Here is a 22,793-nt window from a genome sequence, read left to right as displayed (position 1 = left end):
TTACAATCAGGCTATTCTTTGGCTCAAGACCTAATGATTGTTTACATTTCCAGGACATGAGCAGCGTAAAACATATTTCTAACCTGCGTTCTTGCCCAAACAAACGCTCGACCTCCTCACGCCCTGGGCTGCGTGTGCGCGTCCTCTGCCCCAGCTGCTTACAGTCCTGCTCCAACCTCTCTCGGCTGATGATCCTCTTGGCCTTCGGGATGTCCGCCAGTGCCGTGTAGTCCCGGCGAAAGGGCCTGGGCTCTGAGCTGGTGACCGTGCCCCAGCTCGACTCCGACTCAAAGGAGCTCTGGGACGACATCAGGTGGCCGAGGGCGAGCAGCCTGCCTCTGGCGGTGGTTGGCCCACGGAGGGAAGAGCCGCTCTGGCCCGCACCTTGGGCCTCCACGGGCCGGCGCGCTGGGTCGCGGATGGAGTCCGTCTTCGCTCGCTCCAAGGAAAAGTAACCGCTCTCCACCCGAGGCTTGCGGCCGCTTGCCGGATCCCCAGTCACTGTCTCGCTGCCTGCCAGGGACAGAAACACAATCAACCACCCTCGCTCTCTCACACAGATCTCCAACCCTCCATGGTTCCACCCTCCACACAAGTCCCACAGCACTCCAGGACACCTGGCATCCTGCCCCATTCCCCCCACCACCGAGACTCTGGGATCTCCAAAGCACTCCTCCCTTCCCTCTCTATAACACTCAGGGCCATTTACAACAAGGCCAACGAACACCCTGCTAGCATTTTTGGGTAGGGAAGGAGAATACAGGAGAGGGCAGCTCAGTTAGTGTAGCGGCTAGTACAACATTGTTACAGTGCCAGCGACCCGAGTTTGAATCTCGCGCTGTCTGTATGTTCTCCCCATGACCTGCATGAGATTCCTCTGGGGACTCCAGTTTCCTCCCACCCTCCAAAATGTACCAGGGGTTGTAGGTCAATGGGTGGCATGGGCTTGTGGGCCCATGTTAACCATATAACAGTTTACAGCACGGAAACAGGCCATGTCGGCCCTTCAAGTCCATACCAGTTCACTTGAACAACTCCACTAGCTTGTGTGTCTAAATTTAAAAGAATCTCTCACACACGGGGAGAACATGCAAACTCCACTCAGACTAAATGTGTGGTCAGTAGCATCACTGCTGCACTGTCCCCAGAAGTGTCACAACTGGTAACCACTGCCCTGCAGTGTATGGTGCCCCATGTGAAATCTAGGACCCTTCACATTACCGGTGATCAGTGCTCGAGGGAGCACTCCATTACAGTGGAGTCACTCCAAGACAAGCCGGAGGGCATCGTCCAGCTGGCAGTGATGGGAAATTCGGGAGAGCAGCAAGGTCGCACGATGCTTCCTCGCTGAACATCACCAGGGGTGATTACTCCTCTGGGGAGTGAGGTCTAGACCACCTCCATCACACTGCGTGAGGGGGTAAACGTGATTGGAAACATCACGAGTTGTTACACAGTGATAGGATACACTGAGAATTTGGAGACCTATCTCAGAAAAGATTTGCGAGCCGAAATGCTGACTAACTCTCTCTTTCCATGTGGGTGTTGAGTCCCTCCACCTTGTTCTCTCCTGGAGTTCCATGTGACGTGTCACCACTCTGATATTACTGAAAGAGCCCAGGTCACCTGGAGTTGGGGGATGGAGGGGGCAGCTGAGGTTGAGCTCATTGGATCCAATGGCACAAGAGTATTCGCATAATCACACGGTTCTGTGTCAACAAGGATGGTGAAATGCAGCCCGAGGTCACAAGATGGTGATGTAATGGAAAGGAAAACAGCAAGGTTTAATTCCTTCAGTGTGTCTGTCTTCAATGAGAATACGGCTGATCTTTATTTTTTAAAATTCAGCATGGTGAAAGGCCATTTTGGCCCACGAGTCTGTGCCTCCCAATTTACACCTTTCCTGTAATGAGGTGACCAGAACTGAACACAATACTCTGTCTGGTCTTACCAGACAGATTTGTAGAATTGCAACATGACCTCGACTCTTGAACTCAATCCCCCTATTAATGAAGCCCAGCATCCTATAGGCCTTCTTAACTATCCTATCAACCTTGAGGGATGTATGGAATTGAACCCCAAGCTCCCTCTGTTCATCCACACTGTTAAAGCATCCGACCATTAACCCTGTACTCAACATTCAGGTTTGACCTTCCCAAATGCATCACCTCACACTTAACCGGATTGAACTCCATCTGCCACTTCTCCATCCAACTCTGCGTCCTGTCCATATCGTCTTGTAACCTTCGACAACCTTCAGCTCCACCCACAACTCCTCCAATCTCCACAAATTTACTGACCCAACCTTCCACTTATTCATCTAGGTCATTTTTAAAAATCACAAAGAGCAGGGGCCATACCCCAGCTATTCCCTAAACTAATGATACTCATTTACATAATTCTGGAAATTAGGTTAATCCTAAAGGGTCTGTAGCATCAGTTGGGAAATTCAGCTCCTGATTTCCTGGCAGGTGTGTTTCTCCTCACTCGCACAGACTTTTCCAGCATTAAATCACTGTTTTGCCAGCTGAGGCACAACGTGCAAGTTTATTGTGGGAAACGTCAGCAGTATGAACGTGTGCAGAGTTACAGGGCGAGTTCAATTAGGATAGAGCAAAGGCCACACTACTGTACTTAGCGTGAGGTTCATTCACGACACTGATAACCACGGGAAAGAAACTGTCCTTGAATCTGGTGGTGTGTGTTCATACAGCACGGTAACAGGTCCTTTCAGCCCACAAGCCCGATACGTTTTGAATGGTGGGAGAAAACAGAATTCCCCCCCACCTGGCCAGAGAAAACCCACATAGGCACAGGGAGAATGTACAAACTCCTTACAGACAGCGCCAGATTCAAACCCCGGTCCTGTTGCTGGCGCTGTAACAGCATTGCGCTAACCGTGCAGAATTTGGCTGCGACTACATTTTCCATTTCACTCGTCCTAAAGTTGAGAGTTCTTTATCGACTCAGAGAGCAACTCACTTACTCTGGATCTATGATAATTAAAGAGCTGATCGTGAACAAGCAGGTTCGCTGACTTAAAACTGTGACCTCACATATAATCTAACACATACCATGACATGTCAGGGATGAAGGGCTCAGGGCCAATACATCAGTCACCCTTAAATTCCCGTGAACGCTGCATGATCTGCTGAGTTTCTCAATCAAACGCAGAAAATCTAAAGAAAATGCTCAAGTTTGGGGGAACCAAGGAAGAAACTCGTAGAAGTGTCAAAGGAAGAAAGAAGCATTTGAGCTGGCAAACATCGAGTAAAAGATTGTGATTTGCAGGAATGTTGGTGTTGGGAATCGTGGGATTGTTCCATCTCCTGCTCAATCCCTGCCAACCATGAGACACAAAGCTGCATTATCATACTGCCATTACCCCGGGAGCCTCCCGAGGTCATTCGACTGCGCAGTTGGGCCCAAGTTGATCTCTCGGAATGCGCATCCCTGTTCCGGCTCTCTTGCATCATGGTACTGCTGGGCCCCAGCATCCATTCTCCCCTCAGCGAGTGTCCCCTGGCATCCGCCGTGCCAGACGACCCAGAGATCTGTGGAGTGAGACAAAACAAAGAGGCGATGGTGAGAGGCAAGGTGGAGTTCCTCGCTGCAGGCAGGTCAGAGGAGGATTGAAATGCTGCTTACCCTCGCGGGGGAGTCCACTGCCCACCTCCTGCTGATCTGGCTTGTCAAGTGGTTGTGCATTCTCGAGTCCTGCCAGCTTCAAAGCAAAAGTCAAAATCAATCTCAGACACACAGAAACAGGAGGAAAATTCAGCCACTCTTTTTTCACCCAATTCGATGATGACATTTCTCCACCTCAACACCATTTGGCACCTTCTCTGCCTACACTGGTGCCATGATTACCACAGTTCTATCTCTGGCATTCTGAGGGAAAGAAGTTCCCAGTCCCCAACCCTTTGTGGGAGTTGCCCAGTCCCCAACTCCTTGTGGGAGTTGCCCATTCCCCAACCCTTTGCGGGAGTTGCCCATTCCCCAACCCCTTGTGGGAGTTGCCCATTCCTCAACCCTTTGTGGGAGTTGCCCATTCCCCAACCCCTTGCGGGAGTTGCCCAGTCTCCAATCCCTTGTGGAGTTGCCCATTCCCCAACCCCTTGTGGGAGTTGCCCATTCCCCAACCCCTTGTGGGAGTTGCCCATTCCCCAACCCTTTGTGGGAGTTGCCTATTCCCCAACCCCTTGTGGGAGTTGCCCATTCCCCAACCCCTTGTGGGAGTTGCCCAGTCCCCAACCCCTTGTGGGAGTTGCCCAGTCCCCAACCCCTTGTGGGAGTTGCCCAGTCCCCAACCCCTTGTGGGAGTTGCCCATTCCCCAACCCCTTGTGGAGTTGCCCAGTCCCCAACCCCTTGTGGGAGTTGCCCAGTCCCCAACCCCTTGTGGGAGTTGCCCATTCCCCAAAGCCTTGTGGGAGTTGCCTATTCCCCAACCCCTTGTGGGAGTTGCCCATTCCCCAACCCCTTGTGGGAGTTGCCCAGTCCCCAACCCCTTGTGGGAGTTGCCCAGTCCCCAACCCCTTGTGGGAGTTGCCCAGTCCCCAACCCCTTGTGGGAGTTGCCCATTCCCCAACCCCTTGTGGAGTTGCCCAGTCCCCAACCCCTTGTGGGAGTTGCCCAGTCCCCAACCCCTTGTGGGAGTTGCCCATTCCCCAAAGCCTTGTGGGAGTTGCCCAGTCCCCAACACCTTGTAAGAGTTGCCCACTCCCCAACCCTTTGTAGGAGTTGCCCACTCCCCCAACCCTTTGTAGGAGTTGCCCACTCCCCAACCCTTTGTAGGAGTTGCCCACTCCCCAACCCTTTGTGTAAAGAAGCCACGTCAGATTTCCTTCTCGCGTGATCTACTTCTTGCTTGAAGATTGCACGTTCTTGTTCTTGTGGGAGAAACACAAAAGTCTGCAGATGCTGTGATTGTAGTAAAAACACACAAAAATCCTGGAAGAACTCAGTTTTGCAGCATCCATAGGAGCTAAAGGAGACAGTGGGGTGGGGAAGAGAAGGAGAATGGGGAGGAGGAATCTAGCAGAAACTGGAGAAACCAATGTTAATGCCATCCGGCTGGAGAGAGCTCAGATGGAATATTAGGTGCTATAATTACAATTAAATCAAATTAAGACACACAGCACAGTAACAGGCCCTTCCAGCTCACGAGCCCGTTCTGCCCAATTGACCTTCAGTTCCCATACGTTTTGAAGAGTGGGAGGAAACCAGAGCACTCAGGGAAAACCCTTCCAGATAGCGGTGGGTGTTAGAATCCAGGTTGCTGGTTCTGTAACAGTGTTGCACCTACCTCTTCACTAACTGTTCCACCCTACTGTTCCTCCAATTTACGGGCAGCCTCAGTTTGGCAGCACACGAGGCCATGGGCAGCCATGACAGCAGGGTGTTGGAATGACACGGTCCTGGTCTCTATTGTTGGGGATCAGGACTGGTATATAATCCTACGGAACACAGTTTTGAGTCGGCTCCAATCACAGTGTTCGGACCACGTCTGACTGCGAAGGGGCAAAGCCGTCCTGTCCAGAGAAGAAACAAGCCTTCCGTCGTGCATGCAGCCATCTTCAGCGCAAACTCCGGGAGATCCAAAATGAGTGGTGGACTAGCCTCGCCAAGCGAACCCAGCTCAGCGCAGACATTGGCGACTTCAGGGGTTTCTACGAGGCTCTAAAGGCTGTGTACGGCCCCTCACCCCAAGTCCAAAGCCTGCTGCGCAGCTCAGACGGCAAAGTCCTCCTCAGCGACAAGATCTCCATCCTCAACCGATGGTCAGAACACTTCCAATCTCTTTTCAGTGCCAACCGCTCAGTCCAAGATTCCGCCCTGCTCCAGCTCCCTCAACAGCCCCTAAGGCTAGAGCTGGATGAGGTCCTCACCCAGGATGAGACATATAAGGCAATCGAACAACTGAAAAGTGGCAAAGCAGCAGGTATGGATGGAATCCCCCCAGAGGTCTGGAAGGCTGGCGGCAAAACTCTGCATGTCAAACTGCATGAGTTTTTCAAGTTTTGTTGGGACCAAGGAAAACTGCCTCAGGACCTTCGTGATGCCATCATCATCACCCTGTACAAAAACAAAGGTGAGAAATCAGACTGCTCAAACTACAGGGGAAATCACGCTGCTCTCCATTGCAGGCAAAATCTTCGCTAGGATTCTCCTAAATAGAATAATACCTAGTGTCGCCGAGAATATTCTCCCAGAATCACAGTGCGGCTTTCGCGCAAACAGAGGAACTACTGACATGGTCTTTGCCCTCAGACAGCTCCAAGAAAAGTGCAGAGAACAAAACAAAGGACTCTACATCACCTTTGTTGACCTCACCAAAGCCTTCGACACCGTGAGCAGGAAAGGGCTTTGGCAAATACTAGAGCGCATCGGATGCCCCCCAAAGTTCCTCAACATGGTTATCCAACTGCACGAAAACCAACAAGGTCGGGTCAGATACAGCAATGAGCTCTCTGAACCCTTCTCCATTAACAATGGCGTGAAGCAAGGCTGCGTTCTCGCACCAACCCTCTTTTCAATCTTCTTCAGCATGATGCTGAAACAAGCCATGAAAGACCTCAACAATGAAGACGCTGTTTACATCCGGTACCGCACGGATGGCAGTCTCTTCAATCTGAGGCGCCTGCAAGCTCACACCAAGACACAAGAGAAACTTGTCCGTGAACTACTCTTTGCAGACGATGCCGCTTTAGTTGCCCATTCAGAGCCAGCTCTTCAGCGCTTGACGTCCTGTTTTGCGGAAACTGCCAAAATGTTTGGCCTGGAAGTCAGCCTGAAGAAAAATGAAGAAAACTGAGGTCCTCCATCAGCCAGCTCCCCACCATGACTACCAGCTCCCCCCACATCTCCATCGGGCACACAAAACTCAAAACGGTCAACCAGTTTACCTATCTCGGCTGCACCATTTCATCAGATGCAAGGATCGACAACGAGATAGACAACAGACTCGCCAAGGCAAATAGCGCCTTTGGAAGACTACACAAAAGAGTCTGGAAAAACAACCAACTGAAAAATCTCACAAAGATAAGCGTATACAGAGCCGTTGTCATACCCACACTCTTGTTCGGCTCTGAATCATGGGTCCTCTACCGGCATCACCTACGGCTCCTAGAACGCTTCCACCAGTGTTGACTCCGCTCCATCCTCAACATTCATTGGAGCGCTTTCATCCCTAACGTCGAAGTACTCGAGATGGCAGAGGTCGACAGCATCGAGTCCACGCTGCTGAAGATCCAGCTGCGCTGGGTGGGTCACGTCTCCAGAATGGAGGACCATCGCCTTCCCAAGATCGTGTTATATGGCGAGCTCTCCACTGGCCACCGTGACAGAGGTGCACCAAAGAAAAGGTACAAGGACTGCCTAAAGAAATCTCTTGGTGCCTGCCACATTGACCACCGCCAGTGGGCTGATATCGCCTCAAACTGTGCATCTTGGCGCCTCACAGTTTGGCGGGCAGCAACCTCCTTTGAAGAAGACCGCAGAGCCCACCTCACTGACAAAAGGCAAAGGAGGAAAAACCCAACACCCAACCCCAACCAACCAATTTTCCCCTGCAACCGCTGCAACCGTGTCTGCCTGTCCCGCATCGGACTTGTCAGCCACAAACGAGCCTGCAGCTGACGTGGACATTTACCCCCTCCATAAATCTTCGTCTGTGAAGACAAGCCAAAGAAGATGTTATCATTTCAATTTAGATATAATTTATACCTTAATAATTTAGACATAAAGCATGGTTACAGCTCCTTCCAGCCCAAGAACCCATTCCACCCAATTACACTTAATTACCTACACCCCAGAACATTTTGAAGGGTGAGAGGAATCCACTGGGGAAAACCTGCACTGACACAGGGAGAACGTGCAAACTCCTTAGAGAGCACTGGATTCAAACCTCGGTCCCAGTAGCTGTGCTATAACAGCGTTGCGCTAATCTTGCCACCCTACTCAGTGTCTTGGGCATTGGCTTCAAGTGGAACTTTGGTGCAACGATCAGGTGTGATGACTGCCTATGGAGTTAGGCTCCAGGACCTCCAGACCGCAGAAGACACTTCTCAATTGTGCGAGCAAAGGGATGAGAGTGTTAACTATTACAACCCCTTGGGTGGACAATGGTGGGGTCTGTTGCTGGTGGGGGTCTACAAGGATTCCTTTTATAGACAGTAGACAGTAGGTGCTGGAGTAGGCCAAATGGCCCTTTGAGCCAGCACCGCCATATATGGGTCACCCAGAGAGCATTGTCGCCACCCTCCACTCAAGTACATGGGAATGAATTGTTCTCTCCTTGACCCAACCCCCCTGTGACAGCTAGTGGTGTGCCCCAGATGACAGACCTCTCCCACTGTTCATGTGCTCCACAGGCCCCAGTGTCACTGGCCTCTTCACCAGCCCAGACACAACTGTCTGTGGGCGGAGCAGAGTCATGGACCCAGGCCCACAGGAGCCCATGCTGACCAAGTGACCACCAATCCCTGGGAAACAGGATCAGGCTGGCAAGGCGCTGGGATTGTAGTGCTGGAGAAACTCAGCAGGTCACACAGCATCAAGAGGAAGTCGGTGGAGGGGGTGGGGGCCGTGGAAACTAACTGTTCGGGCCTGGGCTGACTGGAAGATCGTTTCATTCAGCACCTTTGCTCCATCCACTGCAATAACACAGACTCCCAGTGGCCACAAACATTTTAATTCCACGCACCACTCCCACACCGACATGTCTGTCTGTGGCCTCATGCTCTGCCAAACCAAGGCCACCCGGTAAATTGGAGGAACACCTCGTTCAGTAAAATCCCCACTATCTGGAATTCAAGCCACAGGCAAAAATATTGAGGAAATAATCTGAATAAATAAGAACAAATAAGAATGCAAATAAAAGTTTTAAATTGTAAGTGTCCTCCGAAGAAACGCACAAGCCCTTGGTGAAGATGGGACCAAACATCCAGCCAGTGGAGCACCCTGGTTTCGCCCCCACCCCTCCATCACCTGTAGCAGCTGTGGTGGTGAAAGCTGATACATCAGGAGCACTTTTAAGAGATTCTTAGACAGGCACATGGATGGAAGAAAAATCGAGGGCTACAAGGTAGGGAGGACTTATGGGTCGGCACGATTAGTGTAGCATTAGCACGATGCTGTTACAGCATCAGCGATTGGGATTCAAATCCAGTGCTGTCTGTAAGGAGTTTGCACGTTCTCCCCGTGCTTGTGTGGGTTTTCCCCGGGGGGCTCTGGTTTGCTCCCACCATTTAAAATGCACTGGGGGATGTAGGTTAACCAGGTGTAATTGGGCGGCACAGGTTACAAGGGCCTGTTACAGTGCTGTATATCTAAAGGGTTAGCATGCCATTGAAGGCCAAAAGGTCTGTGCTGGAATGATCTACATTCTCCATCCGAGAAGCATGGTTGTAGGGATCGAGAAATGACCTTTGCGCTGTCCTGAAGGGTGATGAGGACTAATCCTGGCTGCTAACGTTGACCGTGCTGTGAATGATGAGCTCAGTTCTGAGGGATTCCCACCTGGATAACGCCAGCCTCTCAGCCAGGGCATTCTACATTCTGGAGTCCACGTGGCAAAGTTGCTGAGGCCTCAGCCTTACTGATGTTGCTCAGCCCAATGGGGAGAGTTACAATGAGGAAGCCGTGACATCATAATCGTGGTGATGAGCAGCACCCAGGCCCTGTGAGGAAAGGGCCCAAATCTGCTCAGTGTTCATTAATTTCCATCAGTGTTGGAACATAAATGGGAAACGAGCAGCTCGCCAAGAGATGTGAAGAATGCCAACTTGCCTCATTCTCTTCCCTGCAGTTAATTCCCGTGCCCCTGATGGGCTGTGTTTCTATTTCCCAGTGAGTTAAAATCCACCCCCCCCCCAACCTTCACTTCTTCCCCCAGCTCCGTCTCTCTCTCCCCCAATCTCCTTTTGCACAGACTTGATAAATTCCTACCTCCTCCTTTATCCAATTAACATATTTTGTTGCCTGGATTCCTCCCCCAGCTGCACCATCCGAATTCTGACATTTCCTGGTTCTGGCTCATTCTGCTTATTCCTTGAGGAAGGGGCTCAGGCCCGAACCGTCAGCAACATATCTTTGTCTCCTATGAACACTGAAAAGACCGGCTGAGATCCTCCAGCATCTTGGTGTGTTTTTTTTCTATTTCCCAGTAACTGGGCAGTGTCGTGGCTGAGTTGTGTGACTGTTCGTGTGGCAACTTCTCTCTCAACTCCAACATTACAGACATTGGTGATAGAGAATGGTGCAAATGAGGAGAATTGTGACAATGGCTTTTCACCCTTTTACACCTCTCCTAGCACAGGATAGGTACAGTCATCTTCCTGTCCTCAATGATTTTGCACGCTCTCTTCAGACAACGATCCCGGTAGATCATGCTGGTGGGGGGGGAAACAGAAGGGAAATGCCAGTGATCCTCTCTGCTGCTCATATGGTCCTGTGGATTGATCTCCAATGCATTTCTCTGCAGCAACTTGTGATGGTGCCGGCCAGGACGCTCGTAATACAGTTGACATAACACTGCCGGTAGCCTTGCCCATTTCAGTCTTTTCAGGAAGTGCAGTCGCTGTTTTGCCTTCCTGACAAGTGAGGAGATGCTCAGTGTCCACAATAGATCACTAGTTAAGTGAACTCCAAGGAACATGGTGCTCTCCACTACAGAGTTGCTGATCTGTAGAGGAGGGTGGTCATTCCTGGTCCCCCTGATGTCCATGATCATTTCCTTTGTCTTGTCCACAGTGAGACACATTTTGTTATATCGCAAGATTTTCCACCTCTTCTCTGTTGTGCGACTCATCCTTGTTGCTGATGAGGCCGACAACTGTTGTGTCACCTGCAAACGACGACACTGTTGGAACCGGATCTGGGGATGCAGTCGTGGGTCAGTAGTGAGTATAGGAGTGGGCTGAGTGTACAGCCCTGAGGTGCGCCAGTGCTCAGTTTGATGGTTCTGGATGTCCTGCTACTGACCCAGACAGACTGTGGTCTTTCCATTAGGAAGTATGGGATCCAGTTACAGGGAGGGGTGTTTTTTTTTTTAATTTTATTTTTCACACTATGAACCATACTGACCAAAATACACACAAACATTTCCCTCTTGAATATACACAGTGTCGTTTTCTCTCCTTTTTCCCCCCTCAGGGAGGGGTGTTGAGAACACCTTCCCCATCAGCCTCTGGGGAATGATCGTATTAAATGCCAAGCTGAAGTCAATGAACTGCAGCCTGGCGTGTGAGGTGCTGTTCTCCAGGTGGGCCAGGATGGAGTGAAGTGACAAAGCCAAAGCATAGTCTGTGGAATGGTTTCTTCTACAGGCAAATGGAAATGGATCCTGCATCCCTGGGAGGGGGGCTTGGATGCATTTCCATCACCAGTATTTCATAATAGTGGAGTAAATTCAGAATTCAGAAATTTATTGGAATGTTGATGCCTCTGGGTGTTTCACCAATTCACTAACCCCCTCCAGTGTTGGCCTCAGCCTTCTGTTCCTAAAAGAGGACCCCAGTCAGTTCAAGCTTCCAAAGATCTATTGTCAGAGAACATACATGACATCACATACAATCCTGAGATCCTTTTTCCTGAGGGTCAGGCAGAATTCGCAGAATCCTTTTAAGTTATTTGTCACGTGCACCGAGGTGCAGTGAAAAGATTCATTTTACATACTGTCAAGGCAGAGAAGGCAACCTGTACACAAGGTTTTACAGTTTGAGACGTACAGCACGGTAACAGGCCCTTCTGGCCCACAATCCCGTGTCCCCCAATTTACACCTTCCGATACATTTTGAATTGTGGGAGGAAACTGGATCCCCCGGAGGAAACCCATGCAGACACGGGGAGAACTACAAACTCCTTACAGACAGGGCTGGATTCGAACCCAGGTCACTGGTACTGTAGAAGCGTTGCGCTAACCGCTGTACCAACCGTGCCGCCCAGTTGCAGAGAGAGATCAGTTAGAATGGAGCAAGGTTCGTTCACGAGTCCGATATCCTGCCCACTATCCTAGACACTCATTTCTTCATGATTGGCACATCTCCAAAATCCACCGCCACTCACTCCTCCTGCAGCACCTCCTGAATCCACAAGCCCCACCCACCACTGTCAAGAGCAGTGATGCTCAACTGTTCCTTTGCCATCATTGGGGCCAAATTCAGGAACCCTCTGCCCTCAGAACCATGGAGCAGGGTCAGCCAAGGGACTTTGGGGGGTCGAAGGATTTTGCCCACTGTCATGTTCTCAAGTGCAATGAGGAAGGGATAGTGATACTGATTATGTCATGACCCATCACGACCACTCTCCACGAGGTGAGAAGTGTCCAGAGGCAGGAACCAAAGGCAAGTTGAATAAATTTAATTTGCCGAGTAGTTTTCCCAGAGAATTTAATCCAAAGGAGTCATGATCCACCTGGCCTTTCGTGGCAGTCCTGGGCCAGGAGGGTGGGTGATATCAACAGGAGATATCCATCTGCTGGGGCCTGAACTTCAGAACTGGTCTTACCTGGCAGTCACCTCCTCAGGGCTGGGTCCACAGTGGAGACTGTAGTCTGGAGAAATGAGGCGCAGGTCTCCTTGGTTAAGTGTGCTGGTGTGCAGACATGGGCTGAGGTTGCCATAGTGCAGCTAAACAATTGGACAGAAAAAAATCTGTGTCAGATAACTGTCGCTGTTAACAGCTGATCTAGACCTCACCTCACCCCACTCCCCCCACCCTCCCCCAGCTTAGTGAATGAAAGTCTTCTCATGAGGTGGACCGTGGAGAGCATTCTGACTGGTTGCATCACTGCCTGGTACGGAGGTGCCAGTGCACAGGACAGGAAAAGGCTACAGAGAGTTGTGAATTTGGCCAGTGCCATCATGGGCACAAGACACCACTCCATTGAGAACCGGTCTCAACAAAGCCTCTATCCCCAAGCACCCCCACCACCCAAGCCATGCCCTCTTCACTCTGCTACCATCGGGAAGGAGGTGCAGGAGCCTGAAGACGAGCACCCAGCGGCACAAGGACAGCTTCTTCCTCTCCGTTCTCAGATTTTGGAGGCATCCAAACACCAGTGGAGATATCTGCCTGCTGTGCTGAGTGCAACAAGGTTTTTATTTGGACCAGCTCTGTGGGGCCTACATGCTCCAAACCAGCACCAGGATGTCTGCAGTTACACCGTATAAATCCCTTGCAGTAAGTCACACTGGGAGCAGTTGGGACGAATGCAGGAGGGAGTTTGGGGGGGTGGGGGTGTGGTGGTGGTGGTGGTTGGTGGACATTCAGCAGTTTCAGGCTAGAATGTTCTAGCAGCAATTCCTCCACCTTAACCTCCAAAGCAGAATGTGTCTGTTCCTCAAAAGCAACGTTGTCATTGAAGTATTCTACCCAGTCCAGTCACAGCTCCAAGGTCAGAACGGGAAAGCCAGTGGCCATCAAGATAAATATTTTGGCCTCCTTAAGGGTGGAGTTGGGATATTTGTAATGCACTCGGTTGTGCAGGAGGGTGAGTGCTCACCAAGGCTTTCTCTTCAATAATTACAGTGAATCCCTTCTGACAAGAGAACAACGACAGAATTCTCCAGGGCACAGGATGGCATTAACTCCAAGAACCCGTTAAACGGGCACTATGAAGCTCAAATAAACATTTCACAGTTCCGGTGGCAAGCCTTGTAGAGGGAGGATGGTTAAAAACTGGTCTATTGCAATGCAAAGAAATGCATAAATATCACATAATGACCAAGCCTGGGTGGAACACAGAGGAAATCGCATCTAACCACCACATTTAGCTTTACCCTAATACTGCAAAATCTAAGAATAGCCAGACCTGTCCCATTACCTTTCAGTTACGCTCAAAGGCATCGACTTACAGACACATAACCTTGCCCCTCCCAATCCAGGCTTGCTCACAAAACTCGGCAGAAGCACAAACCTGTTATTTATCGGTCAACAGCATCCATTGTCCCAGGCAAACCCAAGATACCTCGCTTTGAACAGTATGGTAACCCAATAGGCTCAGAGTTAACACTGATGTAGGTCATGACTATTTTATGTCATCTGCCAACTTGACGGCTTAAGACAATATCACCATTCCTTAATCCTCAGGATTTACATCTTGGAAGTCCCTCCCTAGTAGAAGCACCTCAGTCATATGTCAGCTCACCTCCATATTCTCAAAAGCAATCCAGAATGCTGGCTGTTACAGTAATATGGCCCCTCCAGTTTGTCCCACAATTTAATAAGACCATGGCTGATCTGATGGTAACCTCAATTTCAAGTTTATTGCCATCTGATTGTACAAGCACAACCAAACGAAACAGCGTTCTCCGGTCCTCAGTGCAAAACACGCAGACACACAACCAGTCATAATGCATGTACAGACAAGCGATGCAATTGCAGGACAAATATACATGTATAAAAATAAAAAATTTTGTTTAATAAGTGAGAGTCTCAGATGGTTAGTGTGAGCAGTTCCTTGGTCGTTCAGCATTCTTACTGCCTGTAGGAAGAAACTATTCCTCAGCCTGGAGGTGCTGGCTCTAATACTCCTGTCTCTTCCCCGACAGGAGTTGGAGGAAGATGCTGTGTGTAGGTTGGAAGGGGTCCTCAATGATTTTGCATGCCTTCTTCAGACAACGATCCTCATAAATCACATCAATGGGTGGGGGGGGGGGGGGGGGGGGAAGAAATACCCAAGTGATCTTCTCTGCCACTCTTAAGGTCCTGTGGATTGACCTCCGATCCACTTCTTTGCAGCAACTGTACCACACTGTGATGCATCCGGCCAGGACGCTCTCGATAGAGCTCCTGTAGAAGGTTGATGTAATGGTGGCTGGTAGCCTTGCCCACTTCAGTCTTCTCAGGAACTGTAATCGCTGTTGTGCCTTCCTGATGAGCGAGGAGATGTTGTGTGTCCACGATAGGTCACTGGTTATGTGAACTCCAAGGAACTTGGTGTCTACACTCTCTCCACTAAAGAGTTATTGATGTACAGTGGAGAGAGGTCATTCCTGGTCCTCCTGAAGTCTTCAATCATCTCCTTCATCTTGTTAACGTTGAGACTCAGGTTGTTACTTCCACACCATTTCACGAGATTTTCCTCCTCTTCTCTGTAGTGCAGCTCATCGTTGTTGATGAGGCTGACAACTAATGTGAAAAGGCAACTTTTCATGACCAAGTTGTGGTAAATAGTCTGGCTAGCAGCGAGTGTTGGTACAGAGATTTCAATGAAACATTTTGAATGTTGAAAGGTGTGGACAGAGAAGATGTTTCCCATAGTGGGAGAGCCTAGAAGTGGGCACAACTTCAGGACTGAAGGGCGTCCGCATAGAACAGTGATGGGGAGGAATTTCTTCAGTCAGAGGGTGGTGAATCTGTAGAATTTGTTGCCAAAGGCAGTTGTGGAGGCCAGGTTAGTGGGTGCATTTAAGGCAGAGGTCGATAGGTTGTTGATCAGACAGGGGATCAAAGGGCTACAGGGAGAAGGCCGAGCAGTGGGGCTGTGGGAAAATGGATCTGCTCATGATTAAATGGTAGGACAGACTCATTGGGCTGAATGGCCTATTTCTGCTTGTAATTCTTATGGTCTCTGCACCAGAAACCAAGGCTGGATGGACCGTATCCACACCTGTCAGAATGTCTTGTCGAAAAGAAAGAGCATGAAATGTGCAGGAAAAAGACTCCACATTAGGTTTTCCCTACAGTGTTTGATTGACAGAGCATTAATTATCACAGGATTAATAGGGACCTTTTGATGTTAAGTCTACCTTTGCCTAAGTGCAGCATTTTTTAAAGTGAAGCTAAAGATCAAAATACTGTCTGTGAAAAGCAAATGGAGTTAATCAGTCTGCAAATTCTGAAGATTATGTAATCATTTAATCCCCGAAATTTGCTGGCCGAATTGTGTGTTAATAACAGCATGCATCACAGCACAGTACTTTCCTTACAAGATTTTGGCCAATAAGTATCTAGTTAGTCTGTTCCAATGTGATTTCTGTTGAATCTCGAATTCCATCACACGATTCTTTGCTTTTCAAGATTTCAGTTTCCTCGCCAAATACCCCCAACTTGCTTTGCAAAAGTAATTGGTATTAAATCCTTTTACAGAAAAATCTTAAACTCAAGTTGGCACATGTTCGGCCACAATAAGCCAGCACGCACTAGGAGACTTTCTTCTGAATCTGCCTGACAAGGAACTTTTATTAATTTTCTTCTTCCTCCGAATGAACTGCAGCACAACTCCATGCAATCACCAATGAAGCAGTGTTCGAGTCCGTTATACAACCAATAAACAGTGAGTGTCACACACAAGGACCTTTCCATCTGTTCTGTCCTGCCTCTCTCCCCCACACCATTTATTCAGGTGCCTGTCTACGTTTCACTCAAACCTTGATGAAGGGCTCAAGCCAGAAACGTTGGTTATGTATCTTTATCTTTGCTGTATAAAGTACACAGTTTGACCTGCTGAGTTCCTCCAGCATCGTGTTTTCCCATATAACCTCTGACTGATCTTAATAGGGTAGGAGGGAAGGAAATTTTAAAAAGGCATTCTATCAAATCACTGCAATTAACTCCTCTGGCTTTGGTCAGGTTGTTTGAATGTTGTGATTTATAACATCAGAAAAATATTACGGCCAATTAAACATTCTGCACCGCACATTCACAACTCTCATTAAGGCTATCTTGTGATTTCATCCAATGGTGCTAATTTGCATGAAGTTGCCACTGACCTTTCGACTCGCGCGGTGAAGGAGTGGCAAGGTCAGCGCAACACTGTTACAGCGCTAGCGACTGGGGTTCAAATCCGGCGCTGTCTGTGAGGAGTTTGTATGCTCTCCCCAGGTTTCCTCCCCCCTCTTCAAAGCATCTGAGTGCTGAAGGTCAACTAGGCTCATGGGCCAGTAGGGGCTGTTAAGGGCTGCATGGCTACATTTTTTTTAACATGTAAATTTAATTCAAACTGGTTTTTCACATCATACATCCCCATCAAGAAAATTCCTCAACCCATTTCAATCTCATTCATTCAGTAATATTTTCTTCTCCAAATGACTGTGATCATTTCCACCCCTTCCCTTCCTTCGATCAAACCTACCCCTGTTTAGCCCTCTCCCCATCCCCACTTTAATCTCTTCCACCCTCCCTCCTGCATCCACACATTACCTTGTTAGCAGCACTCCTCTCTTGCCCCTTCTTACCTCCTCTCCAACTTTTTCCTCGGCCTGTTTTTTCCCTGATGGAGGGCCCAGGCCTGAAACATTTGCTACCCTTTACTTCCCGTGTGACCTGCCGAGTTTCTCCAGTGCACTTGTGGACAGCATTTGTATCGCATCTGTTCATTTTCTTGTTTAACTCGCCACCCCACATTGTCCTTTCTCCACAAAAAAAAAGGCTTATCCATTGTCCTCGCTGTAACTACTTCCTCACAGTTAGCCCAGCTAGAACTTCCTCTCGCAATCACTGCACACGGGTTAGTTAACTCCTGAACCTCTTTGCCACATTGCATCTTGTGCACTAATATATTTTGCTTCCTTCTTAGGCAGCCACTCAAGATGGAGGACAACTTACTTCCAGCAACAAGGTCAACGAATGCAGCATGCTGCCTTACAGAAGGAGTTGGGAGGGCTTGAGCATGAATCGCACAAGGTTGGTTTGCAGGTGCAGCCGGCCTTCATTGCCAGAATTTAGGAGCAGGGGGATAGTGATGTAGTTGTACAAGGCACTGGTGAGGCCGCATCTGGAGAACCGTGTGCAGTTCTGGTCTCCTTACTTGAGGAAGAACGTCCTGGCTTTGGAGGCAGTGCAAAGGAGGTTCACCAGGTTGATTCCAGAGATAAAGGGGTTGGTCTATGAGGAAGGAATGAGTCTTCTGGGAGTGTATTCACTGGAATTTAGCAGTATGAGAGGGAAATAATGAAAGATAAGATAGAGGTAGGCAAGTTATTTATATTGGTGGGGAGACCAGAACCAGGGGACATAGCCTTACGATCCAGGGTAGTGGATTTAGGATGGAGATGAAGAGGAATTGGTTTTCCCAGAGGGTGGTGAATCTGTGGAATTTGTTGCCCATTGAAGCAGTGGAGGTGACTTGGATAGATTTCTACATAGTCAGGCAATTAAGGCATGTGGGGAAAAGGCAGGTCGGTAGAGATCAGCCGTGATCACATTGAACGGCGGAGCAGGCTCGACGGCCGACTCCTGCTCGTTTCTTGCACTCTTCCCTATAGGTTTTGTGGCTCTGAGATGAACGATGAGGGAATTACAGATAGTCAGAGGGTGCTGGAGGCCCCAGACAGGTTGGATGGGTTTGCAGTTTCAGTGATGTTGAGCTCCTTGTGCAGGGCTCCCAGTTTCTCTCAGTGCTTTAATTAATGTCATGCATCCTGAGATGCAGTGAGAAGCTTTAATGTCAGTGCCATTCAAAGGCTTGCAGACACCATTCTGCAAAAAGAGTCCCACCTGGGAGAGTGGTCGAGGATTACACTCCCTCCTCCGACGTAGTTGCCTCCTCGTCATTCCCACCCAGTCTGACCACAAGGAGCCTACTTGAGGAAGAGGTTGAGACCCACTCTCTCGTCACACCTCCTCCACTATCGATCCCAATTCCTGGCAGCCTGGCGGCAGCCTTCGCTTTCCATGCTGTACCCAGCTCCTTGCCCTACACCAAAATCAGCTGCCTGCCCTCCGGACCGCCCCAGCACCAGCGTTTCTTCAGCCCGGTCCAGGCTGACAGTTCACGGCTGTCGATCATGACCCCCTCCTCCCACGTCCAAGTTTCGCTCTTCGTGATCTCGGGAAAACGGTGTGAACTCAAGGTTCTCAAAGCCTCCACTTTGACCGGTGATGTGCCAAAGATTCCCGAGAATCAAATGGAGATGTTGCAGTTTTTCCAATGAGGCTTTAAGCATATCCTTGAAACATTTCCTCCGTCTGCCTGATAATCTCTTGCTATGATGGAACTCCAATGGAATGTGTGTTTCAAGAGTCTGGAGTCAGGCATGAAAGCAACAGAGCCTCTCCAACAAAACCAAATTAATGGAATTAGGGTTTCAGTGCCAGGGATGTTGCCTGGTGGAGGACATTGATGTGGATTAGCTTAACTTTCAATGTGCAGTAAAACCCCTAGCATCTGGAATTCAAGCAACTGGCAAAATAATTGGGGAAAACATTAAAAAATTAAAATAATTAAGAATGAGGTAAAAAATATGCAAGTTAAAAAAATTTTTAAAATAAACATTCTTTGGAATAACACATAAACCTCGGGTGAAGATGGGAGCCCAGTCGGAAAATCAGTTGTCGTTCCACTCTCCAACCAGATGGGATTAACATCGACTTTTCCAGTTTCTACTAACCTGCTCTCCTCTTCCCCCTCCCTCCTTCCCTTCTCCTTTCCAATTCCCCTTCCTCCCTTCCCCCCAGCCATTCCCCCTCCCCTGGATCACTGCCGTCCCCTCCCTCCTTTCTCTACCTATCACCTCCTGCCTTTACGGCCACCCCTCCCCCCTTACTCTATGGCTCGGACGCCTATCGATATCTTTCCATACCTTGATGAAAGGCTTAAGTCCCGAACGAACGGTGGTTATGTACTTTTACCTTTGCAGAACTGTTTGACCTGCTGAGTTTCTCCAGCATTGTGTGTTTTTAGTCCAACAGTGAGATGTTTGTCCAGATTTACCAGCCTAATATGCACTTCATTGAATCGCATCATTACACCACACAGAAAACCATTCAGCCCACAATGCCTGTGCACTTTTTTACTGAAAGGGCTCACCAGTGTCCACTGTAAGCCACATTACATTTTTTTTCCTAAATTTATACTGACCAAGTTCTCTTGGGGCCTGTCACAAACTGAACCAAACTCTCTCCCTTCACATTCTTTACAGGTCAGCAAAAAGGTAAGTGCATCCTGATCAGACTAGACTAGAAGCCTCGCCAGCAGCTGTATAGCAGCAGGTGTCTGAGGAGCTTTGGTACATCACCGAAGACTCTCAGAAACTTCTACAGGTGTACAGCGGGGAGCATCACTGCCTGGTATGGAGGAGCCAATCCTCAGGACAAGAATAAACTCCAAAGGGTTGTTAATCCGGCCTGTGACTTCATTCCATCGAGGACATCTGCACGAGGCGGTGTCTTTAATAAAGCGGCTTCTATCAAGGACCCCCACCACCCAGGCCGTGCCCTCTTCACTCTGCTATCATCAGGGAAAAAGGTACAGGAGCCTAAAGACGAACAGTCAACAGCACAAGGAGAGCTTCTACCCCTCCGCCATCAGATTCCTGAATGATCAATGAACCAAAGACACTGCCTGACCATTTTTAAAAATAGTAATATTTCAAGATGATTATAAAATGAATGTTTACACGATGACGCTGTTCATGACAATAAATTCTGATTCTGATTTTGAAACCTACTGCCACAGACCCACGAACAATGTACCCTCTAGTCCCACTCTTCATACCACCCCATCCCAATTTCCACCCATTATGCGGAAGAGATTGGAAAAATATTTACTCAACTAATCATTTACCTATTGTTCAAACTGTTGTAGCACAGCCCAGTGAGTAACTTTCTACAGAGGAAACAGAGAGAGAGGGCAGATGCTGTAAACCAAGGCAAAAAATAAATAAACTGGTTGAACAAGTCAGTGGATCAGGGAGTATCAGTGGAGTCAGAGGGGCAGTTGATATTTCAGGTCAAGACCAGTTTCTCATTAGGGGTAAAGTTCTAAACTGTGTTTAAAGAAAGGTTCAGCTTGCAAATTGAAACAAACAAGGCCATAAGACCAAGGACCAGAAATTGTCCATTCAGCCCATCAAGTCTTCCCCTCCATTTAATTATGAGTGGATCCATTTCCCCACTCAGCCCCACTGCCCGACCTTCTCCCCTTAACCTTTGATGCCCTGGCTAATCAAGAACCCATCAACCTTCTCCTTAAATACACCCAATGACCCAGCCTCCGCAAACATTGTTGGCAAAAAAATTCCACAGATTCACCCCACTCTGGCAGAAGAGATTCCTCCACATCTGTTCTAAGTAGACGCCCTTCAATCATGAAGTTGTGTGCTCTTGTCCTATGTTTTTTTTTACACAGCCGCTGCATTCCAGGAAATTATTCCAATTTTCCCGGAATGCATGATGTGTAAAAAGCTCGGAATGGGAAAGAGGGGGCCATTCCCATTCCGACATTTTACCTCCTAGACCCCTTGTCAATTTCCCAGAACACCTACAGCCTAAAGTGGACTAGGCTGATGAGTAGGATGCCACCGCAGTGGCGTAGCAAGTCCCGTCTCTTTAATTACCGCACTTCTGGTACGCGATCTAAACTTGCATAAGGATCAGAGGTTTGGTCGATCGTGTGTGAACAACCAATGCCAAGATGTCGGACATTCTTCAGACCAGTAAAATCACGCAGGGCCTATCTATAAAATAGACTAGACTCTTCCATCATGGGGAAAACAACGTTTCTATCTACTCAGACCATGCATGACATATCTTCATAATGGGGAACTTTATATCCCTTTGAAAGGAGTCAACACAAACACAATCATGCTGTTTAAAATTCCGCGTACAGAAGAAATGGTGAGAGATAACACAAGGGCTCCTTCAGTTTTGATAAGGAGGTACAGAGAAAGTATTTCACAGGGAAGTTCAAAATAAGGACATTAACAAATGGAATTTCCACCGGGTTTCCTGCTGAAACACAAGGGAAAGTGTTCCACCTCCGTAGCTTACCCTTCAGAGTTTATTCCAAGAAGTGTCCCTGCTCCACAACTCAACCACCCCCTACAGGTACACAGGATGAAACCCTAAAAAAAAAACAAGGAACTCTCTCCACATCTCAGGAACCACATTACATTCAACATCACTGCCTTTGGTCATCTGGAAGTTCAAGCATGATATCGTGGGCAGATTTGGATTACCTCTAACCAGGTACCTCAATGCTGGAAAGGTAGCACGAAAGGTGCAGGAGTCGGCCACGTGGCCTGTCAAGCCTGCTCAGCCATTCAATAAGATTGCGGCTGATCTGGCTGTGGGCTCAGCTCCTCTCACCTGCCTTTTTCACTCAACCCTTAATCCCACCCTTCTATGCAAAAATCTATCTATGTCCTAAATATATTTAATGAGACAGCTTCTGCTACTTCCTTGGGCAGAGAATTGTGCAGATTCACCACTCTCTGGGAAAAGCAACTCCTCCTCATCCCCATCCAAAATCTACTCCTCCAAACCTTGATGCTATTTTCCCTAGTTTCAATCTCACCAACCAGTGGAAACAACTTTCCACCTTTCATAATTGTGTACATTTCTCAGAGAGAATATCCCCTCGCATCCATCTGAATTCTTGCAACTACAGTCCCAGGCAACTTAATCTCTCAACACAGGCTAATCGCCTCCTCTCTGGAATCAGTTTTGTGTCTCCCCTGACTCCTGTTGTTAGTGCCCCAGCCAACACTCCCAGGGGCTAATTACATGGACAGCTCCAAGGGCAAGCTTCCATATCTGTATTCCTGACATCCAGGGTGACACTGTCACAGCGTCTTGTGCTGACCTATATAAAGTTACTCAACAATCGAACCCTTCCCTCCCTCACACCCATAACCCTCTATTTTCCTTGCATCTATCTGCCTATTAAATGTCCCCATTCTACCAGCCTCCACCTCCAACCCTGTCAATGCATTCCAGGCACCCACTACCTTCTGTGTAAAAAATTTTACCCTTGACGTCTCTCCTGAACCTTCCTCCCCTCACCTTGTACAGATGTCCTCTGGTGTTTGCTAGTCACCACAAGATGCTGGCCATCTATGCCTCATAA

The 22,793-nt window shown here is 48.7% G+C and overlaps 1 protein-coding gene and 1 long non-coding RNA gene across 6 annotated transcripts in view; one reads left to right on the top strand and one right to left on the bottom strand.

Moving 5' to 3' along the window:
• triobpb (TRIO and F-actin binding protein b) overlaps window positions 1–22,793 on the bottom strand; it is a 167,758-nt gene that overhangs the window by 143,734 nt on the left and 1,231 nt on the right. For 2 of the 4 annotated variants that reach the window (XM_069909011.1, XM_069909012.1), the window contains exons 2-5: window positions 12,509–12,630; window positions 3,649–3,724; window positions 3,386–3,554; window positions 84–513 (exon numbers count right to left, since the gene is read on the bottom strand). In XM_069909011.1, coding sequence (XP_069765112.1) covers window positions 84–513; window positions 3,386–3,554; window positions 3,649–3,724; window positions 12,509–12,630 — 797 coding nt within the window. Of the gene's footprint in view, window positions 1–83; window positions 514–3,385; window positions 3,555–3,648; window positions 3,725–9,427; window positions 9,611–12,508; window positions 12,631–22,793 lie in introns of those variants that run through there. The other 2 variants (XM_069909014.1, XM_069909015.1) reach the window with 2 other exon arrangements.
• Window positions 9,671–20,345, top strand: LOC138748582 (uncharacterized). 2 transcript variants are annotated; one of them, XR_011348169.1, is made up of 4 exons: window positions 9,671–9,850; window positions 10,000–10,143; window positions 17,523–17,629; window positions 19,867–20,345. It is a non-coding gene; the product is annotated as an uncharacterized lncRNA (long non-coding RNA). The 2 variants fall into 2 exon arrangements; XR_011348168.1 differs by lacking the exons at window positions 17,523–17,629; window positions 19,867–20,345 and adding an exon at window positions 13,532–14,224.

The sequence above is a fragment of the Narcine bancroftii genome, chromosome 13, assembly GCF_036971445.1.
Source record: "Narcine bancroftii isolate sNarBan1 chromosome 13, sNarBan1.hap1, whole genome shotgun sequence".
NCBI lineage: Eukaryota > Metazoa > Chordata > Chondrichthyes > Torpediniformes > Narcinidae > Narcine > Narcine bancroftii.
The sequence above is the reverse complement of the archived record's forward strand: the minus strand, read 5'-3'. Positions and strand labels throughout refer to the sequence as shown.